At 35.8% G+C, this 22,709-nt stretch overlaps 1 protein-coding gene across 1 annotated transcript in view; it reads left to right on the top strand.

Annotated features, from left to right (window-relative positions):
- The window catches only part of RNF217 (ring finger protein 217), a 128,344-nt gene that overhangs the window by 62,548 nt on the left and 43,087 nt on the right, over positions 1-22,709 (top strand). Inside the window, exon 2 of the mRNA XM_065889171.1 lies at positions 20,200-20,433. Within this exon, the coding sequence (XP_065745243.1) occupies positions 20,200-20,433 (234 nt within the window). The remainder of the gene's footprint in view (positions 1-20,199; positions 20,434-22,709) is intronic.

The raw sequence follows: 22,709 nt of genomic DNA, 5'->3' as shown, positions 1-22,709 counted from the left end.
AACAGAATGATGCATACAAAGCATTTGGTATAGTGCTTGGTACAATAGTATTGTCCATGTTGGGTATTATTAATACTACTTTAATACAGATGTATTTGCCTCTCTAATCCATTAAGTTTTTGATAAGCTATGGGAAAGCAGATTACATCTGAATAGCACTTAACTGAATAGTTACCTAATTAACCTTTAAAACCAGAAATGATCATGTCTGGATATTTAATCAATTTCTAGCCAAAGGTCCTATCACTAATAAAGTTTTTACTTCTAAGGCCAGTTAGAGTCATTTATGAGAACTCTTTAAGTTTGCTGTTTTAAAGTGAAGAATTAGCTTGTGTATTCTATTTTAAAATAGAAAAAATAAAAAGCTTGTAGCGTATATCGACTTCTATTGCTAAATGTTTAAAAATTCTAAGGTGGACTTTCATGATTTCCGCTGTCTTTTGTATAATGATAACTATTCCTTCTTGTCATGTATGTGACAGATTGTGAATGCTCACTTGATGGTCAAGAATGAGTGCAAATAATGACTACAACTTGCTTTAGCTAATTTTGAAAATGTTATTCTTACTGTATTATGTGTTTGGCAATGCAAAGCTCTGGATGTTTACAGCTTTTTTAATCCTGTGCATGAATAAACAGGTTATTAAAACCTGTCTCTGAATACCTCTTAGAGATGTACTGAAGAAAACCTCCAGAGCATTTAGTACTAGTGCATGTATTTTGTGGACTATTTTGTCACTAATATTCTGCCTTGTATTCTTTAGTTAACTTTTTACTTGGGAATGCTGTATCTCTTCAACTAGACTGAAAACACTTTAGGGAAAAATACAAAAAAAATGTGAATATATGAATATATCTGCCTATTTTTGCAAAAAGAAGCATAGGAGGGATACACAAGACAGTGAAATGGTTACCTGTAGAGGCGGGTGGGAATGGGGTGGAAGCTAGAGTAGGAGTAAAATCTGAGTATGCCTTTCAATGTAGTTTTGACTTTTGAACCATGTTAATGTTCTACTTATCAAAAATAAAATTCAATCAAAAAGAACTTTAAAAAAAATTTTTAAAGAAGTAAGCCTGAAGATAGAGTATGAACAGAAGCAAAGGGTATAACTATTTATCAAATTGCATAGACACAGAAGAATGAGTTCAGGCAACTTTAAACACAGTACTCTGAGTGTATGCTTAGTAGGATATATTATGAGCAGAAAGAGAATTTCAGACAAATCTTTATCTTGCTGTAGTGGTTTATTGTTAATTTATTGATACGGTAATTAGGAAATTCTTATTTACGTACTGGAAGATAAAGCAAATAAATAAATATGTTGATATCAGTTTTCTAACCATGGCAGAAGAGAGTTATAAGTACGGAATGAGGGAAAGTGAGAAAGAGCCCTTGTAGCATTGGGTTATAAGTGGAAGCATCAGTATGAAATGCTGATTTAAAATAAAGAAAAAAATTAATAATATATGTATTTAAAATACATTAAAGTTATAATATATACATGTATAAAATTATATATATATTTAATAAGTCTGATGACTGAAAGGGCCTAGAGACAATGATGCTCAGTGGTTTTTGATACCCAGTGGTAAAACTACTGAGTAAAGTGTTTTGGGGGAATAAAATATAGTCCCATAGTCAAGTATCAATCAGATTATTGATTAATTACAAGGGAAAAGTACTTTTAAAATAGAGAGAGCTGGCACAGGCATCACCATAACCAAGTGATCAAAACTGCCACCGCCAACAATGGAAAACTGAAAGTACAAGCTTCTTGATCTGACACCATGGGAAGCACACACCACCCAAAATGTTTAAGTCATATTTGTTTATGGGGAAATAGCAAACAATTCCAGATTGTGAGACATTCTGCAAAACAACTCGCCTGAATTCTTTTTTTTTTTCTTTTTCGCCTGAATTCTTAAAATGTTAGTAACAAATTATTTTATTTAAAAAACTAAAAGGTTAAAACAGATGAAAGAGAAATGACAACAAAATGTACTATATGATCCTTGACTGGATCCTGAGTGATTTTTAAAAATCAACATTTTGGGGACAATTAGGGAAATATGAATATAGAATGTGTATTGGGTAGGAATATTTTATCTATGCTGTTTCCTGATGAGATGATTATATCATGATTAAGTAAAATAATGCCCCTGTTCTCTTAAGTGGTTAAGCAAAAAAGAAGAAAAAAGTAAGAGGCGCGCGCACGCGCGTGTGTGTGTGTGTGTGTGTGAGAGAGAGAGACACAGAGAGAGAGAGAGAGAGAGAGAGAGGCAGAGACTTGAAATGTTTCATTAATTGAAAGCTGGAAGGAAATAATTTGAGGGACAGATTATGCCATGCATTCTTTTTTAAAAAAGTGCTTTAGTAAATTCTTTGCCAGAACAGATTTAGTGAAGATTTTAATACTGCAAAAGAAATGATGTGGATTGGAGGCAATTAGCATGTTTCCTAAAATGCGGGAGAGATGTTACTTAAATGTTTTGAAAATATTCGATCAAATAATACTGAGAAATTTAAATGAAAATCTCTCTAAGTTGGTAATTCAGGTGGGCAGTCCTCTCTTTCCCTTTGAGAATTGCCTGTCACCATCTGTTTATTGGGAAAATGAATAATCCTTAGCTAAAATAATGTATATTAAAATAATAGTATATTTCCATTTTGCACATGAAATTGAAGTCACTGATTGCCTCCTAGCTCAGTCAGCTTTGTGAAGAACCACACAGCAAACCTGGGCAAGCACCATACGTGCTGTGAAGGCGCTCCACCTGCCTCAGAAGCCAAGGGCTGTTCTGTCTTTACATTGCTTTTCACCGCAGCACTGCTGTGCTTTTCCTGTGCTGACTTCCCACCATCAGCAGGGCTTTAGACAGAGCTGTTTACCGTAATGGTAAACAACTACCAGTGCAATTAAGAGACACCCTCTGGCTTGGGGTCAGACATCTGCCAAGGCTTTGATTATTCTATTTCAATTTATTTCAACAAACAAATACAAAGTGCTTACTGTATGCAGGGCAGGGTCCTGGTGCTCCCTAGGATATAAAGATAAATCAAATGTGGTATGTGCCTAAGAGAAGTATAGAATCCAGGGAAAGAGGGCTTGAGACAGTTACATCAATATCCGTTATTAAAAGGTAGGGAATGAGAAGTGATTTAAGAGGCAACAAACAATATCCTATGAGCATTTGGTATTCAGAGGTCCCTTGTCTTTAGTACTATCGTTCAGGTCTTTCTCAAAATGGAGCATTGGAGCCCAGTCATCCAGATGGTTTGGGACATTTACAGAACCATGATTCATAGATGTGAGATCTGGTTGTATTTTTTTTTAATTGCCCTGCTTTCTGATGTTAATTATTGCAGCTAGGCTGCCAAGCAAACATCTGTTCAGGGTTGGATTCTGGATACAGGCTTGTTGCTTTGGCTCATCTTGCTGGAAACTATTCTTTCTTCACATGGAGTATTATATAACCTTCATGAATACTGAATAGTATGTACAGGTCATCAAACTCTTTCAAGTCAGCACATAGCTAGAAGATTCACAGGAAAGGAGAAAACAACAAATAAATATACTGACGTATATACGAAAGCTTACAATTAGTAAAAAAAAATGTTTAAACCACACATATAAAAAGAAAAATATTGCCATTTTTGCTTATCACATTAAAGGCAAAAGTATCGGAGGTTTTCTTTTGTTGTCTTACTTTGCATGCTTGTTTTTTTAATGATGGTACTAATCAGAGCAAGTTGTGGTGAAATGGTTACTATCACGGACTGTAAATAAATACGGCTTTTGGAGAGCAGTTTGGCAGTATATGTCAGGAGTCTTAATAATAATCATGTTCTTTGACCCAATAATTCCAATTCTGGGAATCTATCCTAAGGAAATAATCTGAAATACAGAAGAAGCTTCATGCATGAAGTTATTCATCACCACATTATTTATAATAGCATAAAATTGGAAGGAGTCTCCACAGGTTAACTGTGGGTCCTCTACTTTCTGAAATATTATACAACATTCTGAAATGATGATTATAAGTGGTAATAACATGGAAAATGTTCATGTTGTGTTATATGGAAAGGCAGGATGCCAAATTGAATTTAGTGTGCCTGTAGAATACAGTATATTCTAGAAGGATATATATGAAGCTGTTAATATTGTTCACATTTGGATGATAAGACAAAACCTAATTTTTCCCCTTTTTCTGTTTTCCACATTTCCTTTATAAAATCATTTATGCACAAACACAAGAGACCCCAAGACTATTATCAAACACTTCCCTACACTCCAGGGCCCCAGTATGATTGATATCTGATTTCCAGTTAGTTCTAGCAAGTGAGAAATAGGTCTACCAGACCTATTTCATTTAGGGAGAAAAAATATGTTTCTATTCTTCCTCAAAATGATGATATTATTCAACAGTTAACAAAACTTACATGGTTCCATTATATATAGTAAGGATCTAGTGAAATTTTGGTCAGCCAGTAACACTATTGGCAGCTAGTGCATTAAAACACAAACAAAAGCAAAAAAAAAAAAAATCAGTGCCCCGTAATCGGAGCAGCCTAGGGACACTTTAGAGGAGTTGGACTAGGAAGGATGGGCTGACCATTAGAGAGGCCCAGAAGTGTTTCCTTTCCTACATCCCAGCCTTTTTTCTTTCCATTAACATGTTGGGTACAGTAGTTGAACCTGTGTCCAGTCAAGGATGTGTCTCTTCCCCTTAAGGAAGGCTGGGCTTCCAGCCCATGTGAGTTCTCTGCCCTGGTAGTTATAACTGATCTTTTTATCTTCTTAGAGCTATTGATCAAGGCTAATTTGATTGTCACCCCCCTCCCTCCCAGAACCCCTTAGAATGATCCAGAACAACACATTAATTATTCTTCCTACAAGCCTACATTATACACTAGACAAAACAAATAAAATCACATTTCCTCCCGTATAATTAGTGCCTCCCCTGGGCTAGTGGCCCCGTGCTCCCCTTTATCATCTCTATCTGTGCTCCCTGCTTGACCCTTAGCCTTCTGTGGCTACAGATCCATTACCTGAAAACTACCTGGAAAACCAACACTAGTTATATTAACCTCTTTTGGAATTTCAGCAAATATTCATTAAGCACCTACCCTGTGCCAGGTAGTGAGTGAGGTATATGAAATGCAAGAATAAACAAGGCAGAGTTTCTGCCCTCAAAAAAATTTATAGGATAATGGAAAATACAAGCAATCAGTCTGTAATGGGATAAATAAAATGACAGGAATGAGCACAGGCTGCTACAGATTTGACGTCTACGCTAAGACCTGCAGAATTTAGGCAAGACGCATGTGCATGAATCATGTCCCAGGTAGAAGGAACAGCAGGTTCTAGAGGCAAACTAGTGTATGACTGGGGCATAGCTTGCGATGGGGCAATGGCAATAGGGAATCCAGAAAAGCCATCAAATCATTAATTGGATCTTTATTTCATATACAAAGGGGTTTTCACTTAATCCTGAAGCACAAAGTTATCATCATTGAAATTTTAATTAGTAGAGTATCATGACCAGATGTGTGTTTTAGAAAGAGTACTCCAGAGCCTGGGCTGACTTCGTGGCAGTGGAGATCAAAAGATATAAATGGTTCTTTGAAGTATGAATAAAATGGAATTTTGTTGATTGATTGGTTGAGGGAGAGACAGGCAAAGAAAAGTCAGGAGAGAGAATACCTTGTTTTCTGGTTTCTGTGCCACTCACAGGAATAAGGAACATGAAGGACAGTGGGCTGTCAGGGAGAGATGGGGAGGTGATGAGTTTGGTTTTAGGCTGAGTTTGAGGTATGTGACTGAAGACATCAAGCAAGTAATTGCATGTAGATATCAGAAGCTCAGTAGAGAGATTTGGGCTGGAGGTTTACGTGGGGAAGCCTTCTGCATATGTGTGGACTTGAAACCATGGGGTGAAGGAATAACTCTCAGAGAACAATCTATAATAAACGGAGCCTTGGAAACCCAGGAAGATTTAAGAGATAGACATAGGAAGAATTCACAAAAGGGACAGAAGGAAGTACTGAGAACCAAGAGAATGTGATGTCCTAGGGGTCAAGAAAGAAGCAGAGGTCAGCAGGGTCAGTGCTGCAGAGGAGGCAAGTAAGATAAGGATTCATGAGGGCAGTTAGGAAGGAGAAGGTCATTGGTAATTTTGTAGAGAGTGACTTAAAGTGGAGGGGTGAGACAGATTGTAGTGGGTTTTTAAATGTGGACACAGAGACAAGAACATTAATCTTTCAGTTAGCTTGGGCTGAAAAATGGAGGGAAACTAAGATGTAGAGACTAAGGCATATAGGGGTCCTAATGAGTTTTTATTTCATTTTGCTTTTTTGATGGGAGAAACTTGAGCACATCATATGCTTGATTGTCTGAAGTTACCAGAGAGAGTTGAGATTCCTGACAAGGCAGGTAGAAATATTCATCTTGGGAAGCTTGGAAGGTCTTGCTTTCCACCAAGGAGGAAGGAAGGGTGGAAGAGAATGTATGGGGAACAGAAAGTTGAAGGGGTTCTCAGCTGGACACCTTGTATTTTACCGTGTCAAGTGGGAGTGAGGTTGTTGATTGCGTGTGTATCAGTCACCTGAAAGGAAAGGTTGGGGTGAGGACTTGAGGAGGAGGTGGAAATTAGAACTGTTTCATAGGTAAAGAAGGAGTGACCTAGAGGGACCCAGAGAAAGGCTGCTGCTCAATGATGACAGCCCCGATGCGCTTCGGACCATCTGCTTGTCTACAGACTGCTTATGCTCATCCAAGTATCATGTTTCGAAAGGCATGTACTGCTTTTCATTAGGCATTTAAGAATTCTGGGTGGCCTCTAGCAACATGGCATTATTATTCCAGGTGACTAATTTTGCCAAGTCTGGAGAGGCATCTGCAGGGGCTTGCTTAGTGACAATGTGTCCAGGCTCTGGCAGTGACTGGGTTTGGATTAAAGCTTCAATAAATATTAGCTGCTGCTGTCATCATCACCATCATTCAGTTCGCTGTGACAGTACCAGAAGTTTCAGGAAGGTTTACAATTTAAGCCTTTACTATAGAGCACGAACATGTCATCAGAGCTCCACTTTTCTGTGGTAGAAAGAATGACAAAAGGCACTGGGCATTCCTGTTTTGAGAGGGCAAAACTAAAACAAATATTAAAAACCTTTCTCACAAAAAAAAAAGAATCAAAGTTAGATGTTTATCAGTTGAGTCTTTTTAGTAGGCAGGTTTCCGTATGCAATCCCTAAACGCTCTAAGAATCGCATTGCTTTCCTGGATGACCCTTGATTTCATGGAAGAACAGGTGGGTATGTAAATGATTTAACTGCCCAAATCTGTCTCCCTTACTGGATGAAAAAAATTAAAACAAATACAAAAGAACCACAATGTACTCATAATACAGTAGCATTTTTTTCACATGCAAAGAGTAACAGTAAAGTAATAGTAATAGTAAAAGATAATTTCAGGATCCCAGGTTAGGATCCCCTGATATACATATATATATATATACACTCTGAGTAGTTCTAAGAGGATTTAACTTCTGGAATATAATGGCAAAATTTATTGTAATTCAATATAAAAGTGAGGTAAGAACATATAATAAAACTGGAAATAGTACTAATACAAAACAGTATTAGTATATGTATATTTTTATATAGTATTCGTAAGTGCTTTATAAAAAACCTTTAAATTATTATTCTCCCTTTAAAATTTTTCCTATTTTTTTTTTTTTTTTTTTTTTGCGGTATGTGGGCCTCTCACTGTTGTGACCTCTCCCATTGTGGAGCACAGGCTCCGGACGCGCAGGCTCAGCGGCCATGGCTCACGGGCCCAGCCGCTCCGCGGGGCATGAACCCGCGTCCCCTGTATCGGCAGGCGGACTCTCAACCACTGCGCCACCAGGGAAGCCCAAGTATAAGGGTTTTTAAAAACAACTTGAATTTCATTTTTACTTATGATTATTTTCTCTGTTAGAATATGGTGATGTGTTCTACTCTTTCCATATAGCTCACAGTCTTCTGTTGTGGTCTCTGTTTTACCATCTTCCTCTATACTTTGTCTTAGCTAATTTTCTTAAGTGATTTGTTATTTCAATGAAAACAATCTCATTTGAGCAGTCTCCGTTCTAATGCAAGAGCAGTATTTACCTTGTTGGCCAGCAGCAAGGTCAAGAGGTTTTCATCATTGTACTGTAGTCTCCTAAAGAAAAGAAGCTCAGTTGAAGCAGGATGGGGGTTTTCTCAAGTGTATGTGCAGTAAATCAAGACATTTAACACAGTGGGTATACCAGGTATTCCAACCCTTTTTCACTCTAACCACAAAACTTTTCATTCACCAGGCTAGCCTTTTTGGATACCTCTCTAGCTCAATCATATTTTTAAAAGAGATTTCTATATTCCTAGGCAAAGATTTCTCCCTACTTTGGAGGTATTAAAATTCAAACATCAAAAGAGAAGACACTTTTTATAAAAAAAAAACACATTTTTTTCTCTTTTCATATTCATATACATTTTAACTTTATTCCTGGGAGACAGAAAGGAAAATTTGGTCACTCTACACTAAACAGTGTTTTGTATCTGGAAATAATGAATAGAAGCCAAGAATGGAATTATATTTTTCTTTCTCGAATCTAAAAACTCCAGGTAATGAACAGACTATTCCTAGAATTGGGTGCATGGTGCACAAAGATACTTTGTTTTTGGCATGAAAAGGCTCTGTTGAAATTGCTCTTTTTAAGTTAAAAAATGATGTTAACTTGGGTTAAAGTCTAGGAAAGCACTGATGCTTGCCAGTATTGAAAGACCAAAACCTGTAGGGGAAAAAAAAACCCACCAAATATTGAAATGGCTGTGAATAAAAATACAGAACATGTATTTTTAAAGTTTGTCAAACTTGGACTACCTCCAGGTTTACAAGCAGTATCGTAAGGAGTGATTTTGTTGTTCTATTTGTTAAACAAGTTTCAAGAAGAAAGGTTTCTGGATATTATTTTTTTTAAAAAAAGCAAAAAACGAACTATTTTGACATGAGCTCCATGAAAGGAATGTTGCTTTTTGTGAAGTAGCTGTGATGATGGCAGGACTGTGTGGGATGAGATTCCCACAGGGTTTAGTTGACTTACGAAATGTCTGTTTTCTCCATGGCACCCTGCAGAGGGTTAGGACAGAGCCCAGAATCCATCAGTGCAATGGTAGAGGCTATAAACTTAGACCACCAAGTGTGTTCAGAAACAAACTTAAATAATGTTCATAATTTAGTTTTGATAAGTAAAATCCTGGACCCATAATTCTCAGTATTCTCTCTTGTTTTCAAGACCAATGCAAAGTTTTGGTTTACTGGTGTTGCTATCCACTGTATCTGTCACCTATTAAGAGTCAGAAAACACTGATGCAAAAAAAAATTACTGAATGATAAAAATTGTAACAAAAATACTAGAACATTGGGCTTCCCTGGTGGCGCAGTGGTTAAGAATCTGCCTGCCAATGCAAGGAACACAGGTTTGAGCCCTGGCCCCGGAAGATCCCACATGCCGCAGAGCAACTAAGCCCGTGTGCCACAACTACTGAGCCCACATGCCACAACTACTGAAGACTGTGCGCCTAGAGCCCATGCTCCGCAACAAAAGAAGCCACGACAATGAGAAGCCCGCACACCGCAACAAAGAGTAGCCCCCGTTCACTGCAACTAGAGAAAGCCCGCGCACAGCAACGAAGACCCAACACGCCCCCCCAAAAATAAATAAATTTATTTAAAAAAACCAATACTAGAACATTAAATAAGAAAAAAATAATTCCACAACCTGAAAAATCGTTTTAATAATTCTTTCTTCTTCCCTCTCAGTTTATGTTTTTTCATATATGCTTTTACATATTTATAATATACAAATACAGTGTTTATTATGTTTTCTGACCTAACATTATCAGATATGTATTTCATATTATTTTTCATTTTTTTTTCTATTTAAGAAATAAGACATAGTCAAATCTACTCATTGCGATCCTTTTCATTCTTCATAGTTTAACTAAAATACCTTCTTTTCCATGAGCAGTCAAACCCAGTTCTCCTTTGTGCTTCTCCACCTGAACCATGGTTATTTATGCCCAAGTCTCTCTCCCCTAATAAACTGAAAATTGCTTGAAGGTAGTTTATTCATTTTTAAATTTCCCCCAGTAGCTAGTAGAGTGCCTTGTCCATGGTAGACACTGAATAAATATTTGAGTATTTAATTAATCCATAGAATCATTTCCAGCAAAGTGATTTAAAATGAAGTTTAGGTGAGAAGAAATGAGCAGAGCCATAGGAGGAAAATGACAATAAAAAGAGGAAGTGGTAGTATTAATTTCTGATGAGGTTGAGGTAGAATTTAAATGTAAAAACACCAGATAGAGAGAAGACTATTTATGAAGATATGTCACAAGCCTGTATGCACCAAGAAACACTGCAGTCAAACATATAAACCAAAAATATAAAAACTAGAAGTGCAAAGATAATTTGAAAAAAATTATAGTAAGCAATTTCAGTATTCCTCTTTCAGAATCAGATTGAGTAGATAAATTAATGAGCCCATAGAGAAGTTGACTTGAATCATCAAAGCTGTGATTTAATAGAAATCTATATAGAATCTTACTTCTCTTGATTAAATATTTTTAATATCCAAAAAACATTTTTAAAAGATTATGTAATTGGCTAGAAAAGAACCTTAATACATCAAAATTAATAGTTTATACAGTCTACCTACTCTATTCATAATCAAGTAAATTTTAGAAAAAAAGTTACCAAAGAAAGTTTTAACTGCATAGAAATTAAGAAACACTTAAATAGGAAGTAAAAACAGACAATAAACTGCCTAGAAAATAATGAAGAGACAACATTTCATACCAAAATTTTGGGAACGTAGCAAAAACTGTATTCATTACTAAAGAGAAAGCAGAAAACAAAGTGATCGTAAGAAACTAGAAAAAGAATAACAAAATGAGACAAAAGCAGGGAGAGCATAATACTAAATGTAAAAATCAAAAGAAAGGAAAACTAAAAGAGAAAAAAGCAATATGAAAGATAAGTAAGCCCAAAGCTAATTATTTTAAGAAACAAAAGATTAATTGTTTGGGGAGCCTGATTTAGGGACCAAAGTAAAAGTAATGAAAATGAGAAAGAGACAAGATAAGGAAAGAAATAAAAACCACAGAGAGAAAGAGAATATTATTTTTCATCAAGAATATTCTCAGTGAGAGAATATTCAATTGCAACAAAGGTGAAAATCTAGGAAATAGATGGCCTTCCTAGAAGAAGACATACCCTCATGTCTTCTAATATACTTGGCCCATTCACATTTTCTACTTCTTCTTGGGTTAATTTTGGTAACTTATAATTCCTGAGGACTTTTTTCTTTTCCTTTTCCTTTCTTTCAGTTTACTGTGGTTGAGGATAATCCTGTTTCCCCAGTAGCCAGACCACACCTGCATGATGGCTTTGGTTTCTGGGTATCACACTTTTACAAACCAACGTAGGAAGAAGGAAAGTCTTCAAACAATAGGTGAGGAATAGTTAAAGAAGTGGGATGTTTTCCTGAGAAAAAAGACTGAAGGGACATGACAGCTATCTTCAAGCATTTAACAATCCCTTACCAAGAACAGTGGGTAAACATGCTACAAGACCCAAGAGAGAATTAAAATTACCTTGGGGTGTACAGGGGAAAAAACTGGAGGAGCTACTACATTACCCATGTCTGGGCTGACATGTCTGTTTTGCAATAATTTTCCTTGAATCCAGTACCTTAAATATACCCACACTTGAGTCAGTGGCTCTAACTGGGCACTAATACTCGTAAATCCTCAAAATCACCTGTATCTGCAAAATTTTGCTTTCTTATGTCACTTTTCAGACTTGTTAAACGAATTTAATATGATTTGTGGAAGGGCAAAATACTTTTCCATAACTAAACCACCAATGGCTTTTGCTTTTGTTTGCTTTTGGCATTTTTAGGATATTTAAGCATAGTTTGAAAGCCAAGGGAAAGACACCAATGAAGAGGGGGAGAGAGAAGTTACAAAAGGTCTCTTGTGAGCTTTGTAATATATTTTTTTAAAGCTTCCAAAGTTGTTTCTAGTCTCTGAAATTTTCACTTGCCCCTTTTAACTGAAATTAAACCTCTGAGTAAAACAAAATTTAAGGTTTCCCTCTCCCACTAGAGTAATACTGATTATTAATCTGTGGTACTGGATTGACTAAAATATTTCCAAAGCTATTTTATGTCTGTTAATGTGAACTATATATGTACATTTCCATAATTATGCATCTGTATTTCCATTCTTGGTTAAATTTATTTTTAAAATGGGGACACCTTTGATGTAAATGTATATGATTTGTTTTTCCTTTGTATCTCAGCATTCAGTTCTACAGTATATTCATGTAATTTGTACTTTTAGTTATCTTCCTTTACATATACGCTTTTGGAGGAAGAACACTGAATTATGAATGAGAGTACTGAATTATGAATTACGGATGATTACAGAATTTAAAATGTTCTCCTTGTATAAGAAATAAGCATAAAAGAGTTTCTAATTTCTGAAATTAATTTTGTGAAATACTGCTTTCTGAATATCAACAAAGGTAAATATTAGCAAACTTTTATTGAGTATCCCTATCAGGTACTATTCCAGGTATTTTATGTAAGTCAACTCATACAATCCTCTAAACAAAATTCTATTGGTAAATTCCGATTTTTACAGATACAGATGCTGGGCAAGAGAAAGATTTAGCAACTAGTAGTAAGGAGCAGAGCCAATTTGAGTCTGGAATCTACTCTTTTAACTATTAACCTCTACAGCTTTTTAAGCTAGAGCTAAAGCTTTAGAGCTTACATACACTTTTTGTAAGTTAGAGCATATATTATAATTATACAATTTTAGCGCCAGTAGGGAATCCTAAAGGTGAATCTGTCCATCTCTAAGAGATTTGGTTGTGTGTGTCCCTGGAACTCAAGGACATGCAGCCACATAAATATTAATAACACCAGAATCCTATATCTGATTTCCATTCCAGGGTTCTTTTCATAAATTACCTATGTAGTATCTTTATTTTCTGATTGTAATAAATTGGAATATCTGATTTAAATGAGTGTAATGATGAAAAAAAGAGTGGACAACATTTAAACAGAGTAAGCTCAAATTTTTTTCTTTTAGAAATATTTCCCTCTCTAGTGTATCCAAATATCTAGCCTGTTCTAAAATTTCTACCTTTCAAAAGGTAAAATTGATTATAGTTAAATGAATATGTACGCATTCTGTTTATCTGAGCACACATTATGCATTTCTCTCTCAGTCTAAATACTTACTCAGTGATTTGCATTGAAAAAGCCCTCCTTATTAATATTCTTTGAGGATGGATTAGAATTTGGGTGTTATCTTCTTAAAGAATCAAGATAAGCTATAGAATCCTAAAAATTGTTTGCTTAAACCTAATAATATATCTCAGTGTGCTTTTCAAGGAGAAAAATTGGATTAAGTTTATAATTCTTTCCACATATTAAGAAACAGTTTTTACTGCTTGAGTTCCCAAATCTGAATGTGCAATTCACCTATTGGATAAAATTTTACTTAAGTGGATAAGGGAGCATGAAAGTTTGGGTAGTGAGGAAAGAAGAAAGAAATTTAAGTAACATAAAGGAGGACTGTCTATAGAAAAATACATTTGGCATGATTGAATAGAAAATTAATACTGTACTAATTGTATAGTTATTGTTTTAACTATTTAAACATTATTTTGCTGAATCTTTGAGAGTTATGAGAGCTCAATTAATTAATTCCTTCAAAATTCCATGTCATTTTGGTTTTAATGTTCATTTCCCTGACAACTCATGAAGTTAAACGTATTTTCATGTTTGTTGGTCACTTGAACATCCTCTTGACCATTTATCTGCTGGGTTGGTTGTCTGCCTTTTTTTTTACTGATTTGGGAGGGCTCTTTATGTATTCTGGATAAGCAAAACCTTATTCTTTACATATTGCAAGTATCTTTTCCAATTCTCATTTGCATTTTCATTCTCTTAACAGTATCTATTGATGAACAGAAGTTTTAAATTTTACTTAGTCAAATTTATCACTTTTTTAAAATGGTGAGTTTTTTTAGTGTCATGTGTAAGCAATCTTTCCCTTCCCTAAGGACATGAAGATATTCTTCTTGACCATCTTTAGAAGTTTTATTGTTTCACCTTTTATAATTATAGCTACAGTCTACCTGGTTTGGGGTAGGAATCAAACATATTTTTTTAATAGATATTTAAGTGACCCAGCACACTTTATTGAAGAATAACATTGTCCCCACTGCTCTATAATTTCGAAACATCGAGTGTTCGTATGTAAGTGGTTCTGTTCTATTTTTCTGATATCTATCCTTATCTATCCTTGTGCCAGCATCACACTATTGTAATTAATATAGTTTTAGAATCATCTTCTAATTTTGAATTAGAAGATGATTCCCCTCGAAAAAGAGAGAGAGAGAGCAAGAGGGAGAGTGAGAAAGAGAGAGAGAAAATTGCTGGGAATTTTATTAAGATGGCCTGGAATCTGTAGGTCAATATGGACCTTATTTACATCTTTAATGAATCTTCCAGTTCAAGAACTTGATATATTTCTCCATTAATTTACTTCTTTCCATTTTCCCAAAAATATTTCAGATATTTCTATACAGGGGTATTGAACATTGTTTGTTGCATTTATTCATATTTGATGTTTTTAATATGTCATAAGTGATACTATTTCTTAAATATTATTTTGAAATTGCTTGTTACTAGTGTATGGAAGTAAGTTTGATTTTTGTGTATTGACCTATTCAGCAAATTTTCTAAATTCACTTATTTATCCTAATAGTTTATCTGTAGATTATGTTGGATTTTCTGCATATATAATTATGCAACCTGCAAAAAATGGAGGATTTTATATCTTCATTTCTAATTATTTTATTTTCATTTTTCTTTTTCTCTTCTTGCATTGGCTAGCTCTAGTCAATGTTTAGTAATGGTGGCAGTGCGTACTCACCCAATTTCCAGTCTTAAGAAAAAAGTTTTCAATATTTCACCATTGAGTGCTAGGTTTACTGTAGATTTTCTTATATACACTTGTTATTAGATTAAGGAATTTTCATCCTAATTTGCTAAGATTTTAACATGCATGAATGTTGAATTTATCAAATAACCTTTCCTCTTTCTATTGAGATAATCATATGATGTTTCTCCTTTATTTTATTAATGTGTGAGTTATAGCAATTGATTTTTGAATGTTAAACCAATCTTGCATTCTTGGAATAAGCCCACTTTGATTATGATGTATTATCTTTTTCATGTATTGTCTAGATTGGTTTGTTAATGTTTTGTTTAGGATTTTTGCATTTGTGTTTACGAAGAGATTAGTCAGTAGTTTTCCTTTCTTGAAATGTCCTTATCAGGTTTTGGTATCATGATTATGCTGGCCTCATAAAACAACCTGAATAGTGATCCCCCCCTTTTTTTCCCCCCCCTTTTTATCACTATTCACTAAGAGTAGTTTTGTAATATCAGTGTTATTTCATCCTTAAATTCTCAGTAGAATTTACCAGCAAGGGACCTGGGGCTGAAGTGTTCTATGTGGGAATGTCTTTTTCCTCTGTTGCTTTTAATATACTTCCTTTGTATTTGGTACTTGGCACTTTTACTTGATGTGCTTAAGTGGATGTTCTTTATATTTTTCTTGCTTGGGGTTGAGAGAACTTCTGGGATATTTGACTTGATGGTTTTCATTAGTTTTTTAAAAAAATCAAAGGCATCCAGCACAATGCTCTGTAATACCTGCTGAGTAAACAAAGAAGCATATTTATCAGTAAAGCAGCCTTATAGAGAAATGTAGAACCTAAAAATGACTGTGCCTCTCTGCCACAAAGTAATTAATGCACAGAAAGTGCTTCTAACAGTGCCTGGCATGGAGGAGGTGCTGCATACATTTCATGACTATTGTTATTGCTTTTGTTGTGGTATTCTCTTCTCCTCTGCCATATTAATATGTTCCTTTTTAATGATAGAGGAAATCTGAAATCCCTTGGTATTAAGTGAACAAAAGGCCAAGGCACACTGTAAACTATCATGATCAACACTTAAAACCAAGATCAAATTCATAAACCATGCATTTGATAAACTGAGCTTCAAATCCAAGGTTTATATTTTCTCTCTTTTTTTGTTTTTTGAAAGTTAATTAAATAACCTGTCACTTTTCCAGTGGTTTCTCTCACTTGTGGCTGTGGCATTAAATTACTTTTGAGTTCTCCCAAGTGACAAATTAGCCATCTAGCTTGAGGTAGTGGATAATTATCTAGTGGATAATTGTGTCTCTTACTAACACCCTTGGAGATTGTTTTAGAATTAAGTAATTTTGTCTTACAAGAATGGACATGTTTTTGTTCAGAATTAGCATATTTTTCAGTGATATAAATAGTAGTATTAGCATTGACCGCAACAGAAATTTAGACCTTTGTTTTAAGGATGCTAAGTACATAAAATCCTATAAATAGAAGTTAGATGATGTTATTGAAACTGTTACATTGAAATTAAAGAATTATTGTCATTTTAGAAAATATTTGGTATCGTGATTATGTTTTTTAAAGATTTCTTATTTTCTTTAGACCCATACTGAAATACTTATGAATTGATGAAATATGTACCTTGTTGAATAAATAAATGAATGTACTTTGCTTAATCATGATTATTGGTTTTTAGTGATCTTTTGAGGAAGTTATTCAGAAATTGAGGAGATTATTCGGAAAAGATAGACATGTAGAGGCCAAGAGATTGCATAGGTCATGAGTAGCATTTTATTATGAAAAAGGGGATATTGTTAGTATGAAGAAGTATGAGTAATTCAAAGGATTGTATGAGTAATTGTTCCAAACTGCCAAATATTAGCTTACCAGCAATAATTCAAATTGTATAAGCCGTAGGTGGGCCAGGAAATTTGAATTCTCAACAAACACTTCAAGAGACTCATGCAGTTGTCCTGGAAGTAGATTCAGGCCTTATGCTGTAAAAGGAGGGAAGACAGAAATAAACTAGGAGGTTGGGATTAACATATACACACTACTATATACAAAATAATCAGCAAGGACCTACTGTATAGCACAGGGAACTCCACTGAATACTCTGTAATAACCTATATGGGAAAAGAATCTGAAAAAGAATAGATATATGTATCTGTATGACTAAATCACTTTGCTGTACACCTAAAACTAAGACAATATTGTAAATCAACTATATTCCAATATAAAATAAAAATTAAAAACAAAGAAAGAAAAACATAAAAGCTAAAAAAAAGGGAAGACTTGGGACTTCTGTGGTGGTCCAGTGGCTAAAACTCCGCGCTCCTAATACAGGGGGCCTGGGTTTGATCCCTGGTCAGGGAACTAAATTCCACATGCTGCAGCTAGGAGTTCACATGCTGCAACTAAAGATCCCTCAGGCCGCAACAAAGATCCCAAGTGCTGCCACCAAGATCTAAAGCAGCCAAATAAATAAATAAAAAAAATTTTTTTAAAGCTGTAAAAAAATCTGATGAAGAGAATAGATCAAGCTGCATGATCCTTAAAAAAAATAACAGGGAAGAATACAAAAAAAAGGAGGGAAGACAGAAAAGATGGAGACAGACATAGATTGGGAGAGTTTGTAGTGGGAAGATAAAGGAATGTGATCATATTGCTTCTGTCTGTTTAATAAAATATGAGATCATTTGGCTCAGTGTAGTGGGGTAGGGATTTTGGAGCTTTCAGAGAGAAGGGAAGGTATGGAATACGCAAGATGCAGAGGGTGTGAAGCATAAGGAAATTGTGTGTGCTATGGAAATAGAATAGACTTACAGGCAGATTTAAGAGACACTGAAGAAGAAAAGGCACTTGGTTGGACGTTAGATGGTAGGTGTCCCAGTGTGGTGTGGTAATGAACACCCACTGCAGGAAGAGTGACCAGATTACTCTCTCCCTTGAGCTGCCTTGGATGGTTCTGGTCCCTATACCACGGTCCATTTCTATACGACCCGACTCTCTGGGTGGTTGTGAAATTACTGCTTCCATTGTTATTATTTATATACTTAAAATAAATAAACTTAGAGGCAAGGGAGGCCAGGTTAAAACATTGACCTGGGAGTAAAACATTCTAGCTCTTACTCCCCAAAGTATGCAGCTCTTCAATAAGCGAGAGTCCCTTGAGATGATCCAAGTGGACTCCTTCTATGTGGAGTGAAAAGAAATTGTCTTTCACACGCTGAAAACGGAAGTTTTCTCTTTTCTTAGGTGTCTACTTCAGACTCCTGACATGGCTGTGTGCTCTGCCCTCCTGCTCTGAGCCCAGTTCATCTGTACAGCCTCTGCCTTCAGCCGTAACTGAAAATAATTTATTACAAAACATAATTTGGGTTATAATAACTCTGTAACAAGTATAAAAATAAAATCTGATTGTAACTATAAGCAGACTCATCAAAAAAAGTAGAAAAAATTGCTTTGGGCTAATATTTGAAAGACCTCTCTGGACTATGTTTTGTACAATTGTAGCATAAGATGATAGAGCAACTTATATTTCAGCAGGTCAGTACTAATAAAATGGTTTACCCAAAGCCAGATTTTTTCATTTCATTATCCGTCTGGTTCATGTTCTTTACTAGTATTAAATATATTGTTCCCAGGCATCCTTCAGCCTGTAGCTTCTTCACTACCTTTCCTCAAGTCTGTGCCAGATACACAGCAAAGTTAAAAGAAAAGTTACTGTGAATTTAGGGGTTTTGTTAATTGCTCACTGCAGAGATTGTCTTCCCCTGGATCACGTGGCTTTTCCTCATTCCTCCCTCCATTTTCATAGCGCGTTTTTCTCATTAAGGTCAATGTGTTTTGCCTTCTCAGAATGTCAGGTTCACCCAAGTGAAAAAGAAATGGTTTAGTGTTGTTTGCCTTTTGGAGCTTTCACTACCTCCCTCTGCTACCTACCCTAAGATGAGCAAAAAGAGATTATGATGCTATGAATATAAAGAGTTCTTGCTCACTACTTGTGGAAAACAATTCCAGGTCCTCCTTCTTTCAAAGTAGCTTATTTTCTTCATCTTTTAAAATTTAATTGTGGCCACACTTTGTACTTGAATCTTATACTGTAATTTTTAATGCTAACCATTTGTAGAATCCCCTACCAAATAAATGGTAAATGTAGCATTCCAGTATATTCCTTCTCCTCTCTCCTAATCTAACTCTGTAGTTCTTTGAAGAAATTCATGTTATAAATTACCTCAGTAGTAGCCAGATCTCATAGGGATTTTTTTAAAGCGTTAGGATTGGTTTAGTTTTCTTACTTGTTCCTATGATTCTGATGACATGGGAACAGTTATATGTTCTTTGCCTGGAAGAGTCAGGGAAAATAGAGGGTTTTTCTAGCAATGTTTTTTTTTTTGCGGTACGCGGGCCTCTCACTGTTGTGGCCTCTCCCGTCGCGGAGCACAGGCTCCGGACGCGCAGGCCCAGCGGCCATGGCTCACGGGCCCAGCCGCTCCACGGCATGTGGGATCTTCCCGGACCGGGGTACGAACCCGTGTCCCTTGCATCGGCAGGCGGACTCCCAACCACTGCGCCACCAGGGAAGCCCTCTAGCAGTGATTTTTAAACTACTAGATGTAGTATATATAAGTACTTTCAAAATCCTCTTTTTTTGTCTTTTTAAGGTAGTTAAATGTGCCCTAGGTTTACTGCTGAGTAAGGTTGTAGTAAGGAAACTTTGTAGTAAGGTTGAAAAATCTGAAACACATTTTCATCCCAGCTGTTCCTTTAGTTGGCTCATTGTCTGAATGCTATCTCATCCTGCAGTTTCCAGAGGATGGAATGAAAATTTGCTTCCTAGGTGAGCCTGTGGCTTAGGTCCATTTAAGTTCTCATATTTGATTATCATTATATTTAATGATAGAGAATGCTTAAACACACTATCAATCATTTTGGAAACATTATATAGTATTATTTATTTGGTACTGCCTGATATAGGTACCAAAGTGATTATCATTTATTATGTTAGGAATCATGAAAAATGACAGATAATCCTTTACAGTAATCATGAAATAAGCAGTACTGTATGAAAAAAGAAAAAGAAAAAGGAAGAGAAGCTTAATAACTGGCACCTTTTTTCTCTCCCATTTGCTCTTTCACACAGGTACAACTTGGCCAAGTGGAAATCAAATGCCCTATCACAGAATGTTTTGAATTCTTGGAAGAAACAACGGTTATCTATAACTTAACGCATGAAGACTCCATCAAATACAAGTATTTCTTGGAACTTGGCCGTATTGATTCCAGCACCAAGCCATGTCCTCAGTGCAAGCACTTTACAACCTTCAAGAAAAAAGGACATATTCCCACCCCTTCCAGATCAGAAAGCAAATACAAAGTAAGCATGTTCACCAGAGTTGTGGGTTAGATGGCACATGGTGGGAACAGCCAAATTAGGCCAACTTGTGGTAGGCATTAAGTGGGCTTCCTTCCCTTATCGAGTCCAAGGTGAGTATACAATGGCTATGATTCTGAAAATGTATGGTCTGGGGATGCTATGACTATCATCGTTAGAGCACTATTGAGGATTTAATTAAACTTCTTTGGCTTTAACCTGTGTAAAATTCACTGATTGAAAGACTAATCTTTAAAGTAATTATCATTGCTATTACTAAATATTAAATAAATACTAAGTCTTTTAGTACAAGCTTAAATTTTTCAGTGAACCCAATGTGAGTCCTCCCCCGGTTCTGTCTATAATAAGTGAAAATAGTATAATATGCTATTTATTCAGCAAATACAAAATGCCAGTATATGCTAGGCAGCGTGCTAAGTTTTGGGGATACAGTGGCAAATGTGACACAGTCCTTGCTCATAAAAATGTCTAATGAAGGTGAGAGAGACATATGTTCTAAAATGACAGTTCAATATGAGTAGTCAAAAAACAAAAACGTGAAACCCAATACACTTGTGCTTTGAGAACACTGACCGAGGAGGGGGGCTAGCGTGTCAGGAAAGGCTTCATGGAGAAGATGCAGTTCTCCAGGCAGATAAACAGTGGAGAGCATTTCAGAGCAAGGTCAGACCTGGAGGCTGGAGGCTGAGGCAGGCGTGTTGGAAATGAGTGCTTGATAGAGCTAGGGAGAGAGAGTAGCGGGGAGGCAGCTGGTCAGGTATTTAAGAGCAGATCATGTTGAGTCTTTTACACTGTGCTCAGGCTTGAGTTTAATTCTGTGGGCATTGCAGGAAGATCATTCTGGCAGCATATAGAGGATGTCAGAGGAGGGCAAGACTGAAGGCATGGAAACCACGGCAACAACTGTGGGAGCAAATCCTTGATTCACAGCCCTAACTGTACATTAGAATCACCTGGCGAGCTTTTAGACACACCAGTGTCTGGTTTCCAGCCCACAACCCTCTCGCCCCAGAACAACTGTCCTGCAAATAGCTGAACCTCACCAGGTGACTCTAATATGTAGCAGAATTGGGAACCTTTGCAGTAAATGAAGCAGAAATCAGCACAAACTAGATGTTACTGATCATGAAGCAATTGAAATCGTTGGTAATAGGTGAGGGATGAAAAATCTCAACCTAAAGTGAAACTATTAAGCAGCTCTCAAGAAAAATAAAGCTACTGCAGAATTTGGGGGTGGTTATTGTTGTGACTCTTATTTACTCTTACAGAAAAGATGATCTATAACGGAAGAGGTAAATTATCCATCCTCCTGTTCTATATTCTGCATAGTTCTACACAATTCCTGAAGCAATGATTTTTACTGTTTATATGTTTAGTTTAATGTTTAAGTAGCATTTTCATCCTTAAACTCCAAGTTCTCACATTAGTATTAACTACCTGATTCACATGCCCATGCCTGTCTGGGTATTATGAGTAAAGGGAGCGCAGGCATGGATACTCCAGCAAAGCCCCTGTGATATTCGTGATTACACTGTAGCACCCTAAACTGAGACTAATACCATCATTCTTTGGGGCTAAGCCATGGATATTTTTTAGGTTTGCTGTATTTTTTAAAATTCAGTTTTCCCAATAACAGAACCCACTTCCAAATTGGTATAGTTTGTCGTAACTTTAAGAGCAGTGAGTTCAATTACTTGAAGAAAATAAATTGAGTCATAAGGCAACAGAAATAGAAAAAAAGTTTACTGCTAATGTGTAACATGTCTGAGCAGTTTAAACTCTCTTCATAATACTGCTTAGAGCCTAAATTGTATCTATTAATAAAACCCTTGTAATGGATATTTCAGTATTATTCTTTGTGTGTCGAGTTACAATGTCCTGATCCGAGATGTCATTCTTTGAGCATTTATTACGGTTTCTGCTGTCAATTCAGAAGCACTTAACATACAAGGTTAAAATTGCTTGAAAATATTATAGCTATTTTATAGGAGGAAATACCTTTGAGTATATCACATATGAAATTTGAGATATAAAATATCATGTTTGGGTACTTCATTTGAATAGGTTTTTGTAAATTTTTTGTACACTGCAGGTGGAAGAGGGATACGCAGAATATATCAACAAGCAGTAACAAGACCTTTTAGGTGCCAGTTTAACCTTCTAGGTAAACTTATCCCTCACTCAACATCTTCTGGCAAAAATTTAGTAAATAGAGCTTTTCGTTACGTTCTGAATGCAATAAAACTCTTACTATGTGA

This window comes from Phocoena phocoena, chromosome 12 (assembly GCF_963924675.1).
Source record: "Phocoena phocoena chromosome 12, mPhoPho1.1, whole genome shotgun sequence".
Taxonomy (NCBI): Eukaryota; Metazoa; Chordata; class Mammalia; order Artiodactyla; family Phocoenidae; genus Phocoena; species Phocoena phocoena.
The sequence above is the reverse complement of the archived record's forward strand: the minus strand, read 5'-3'. Positions and strand labels throughout refer to the sequence as shown.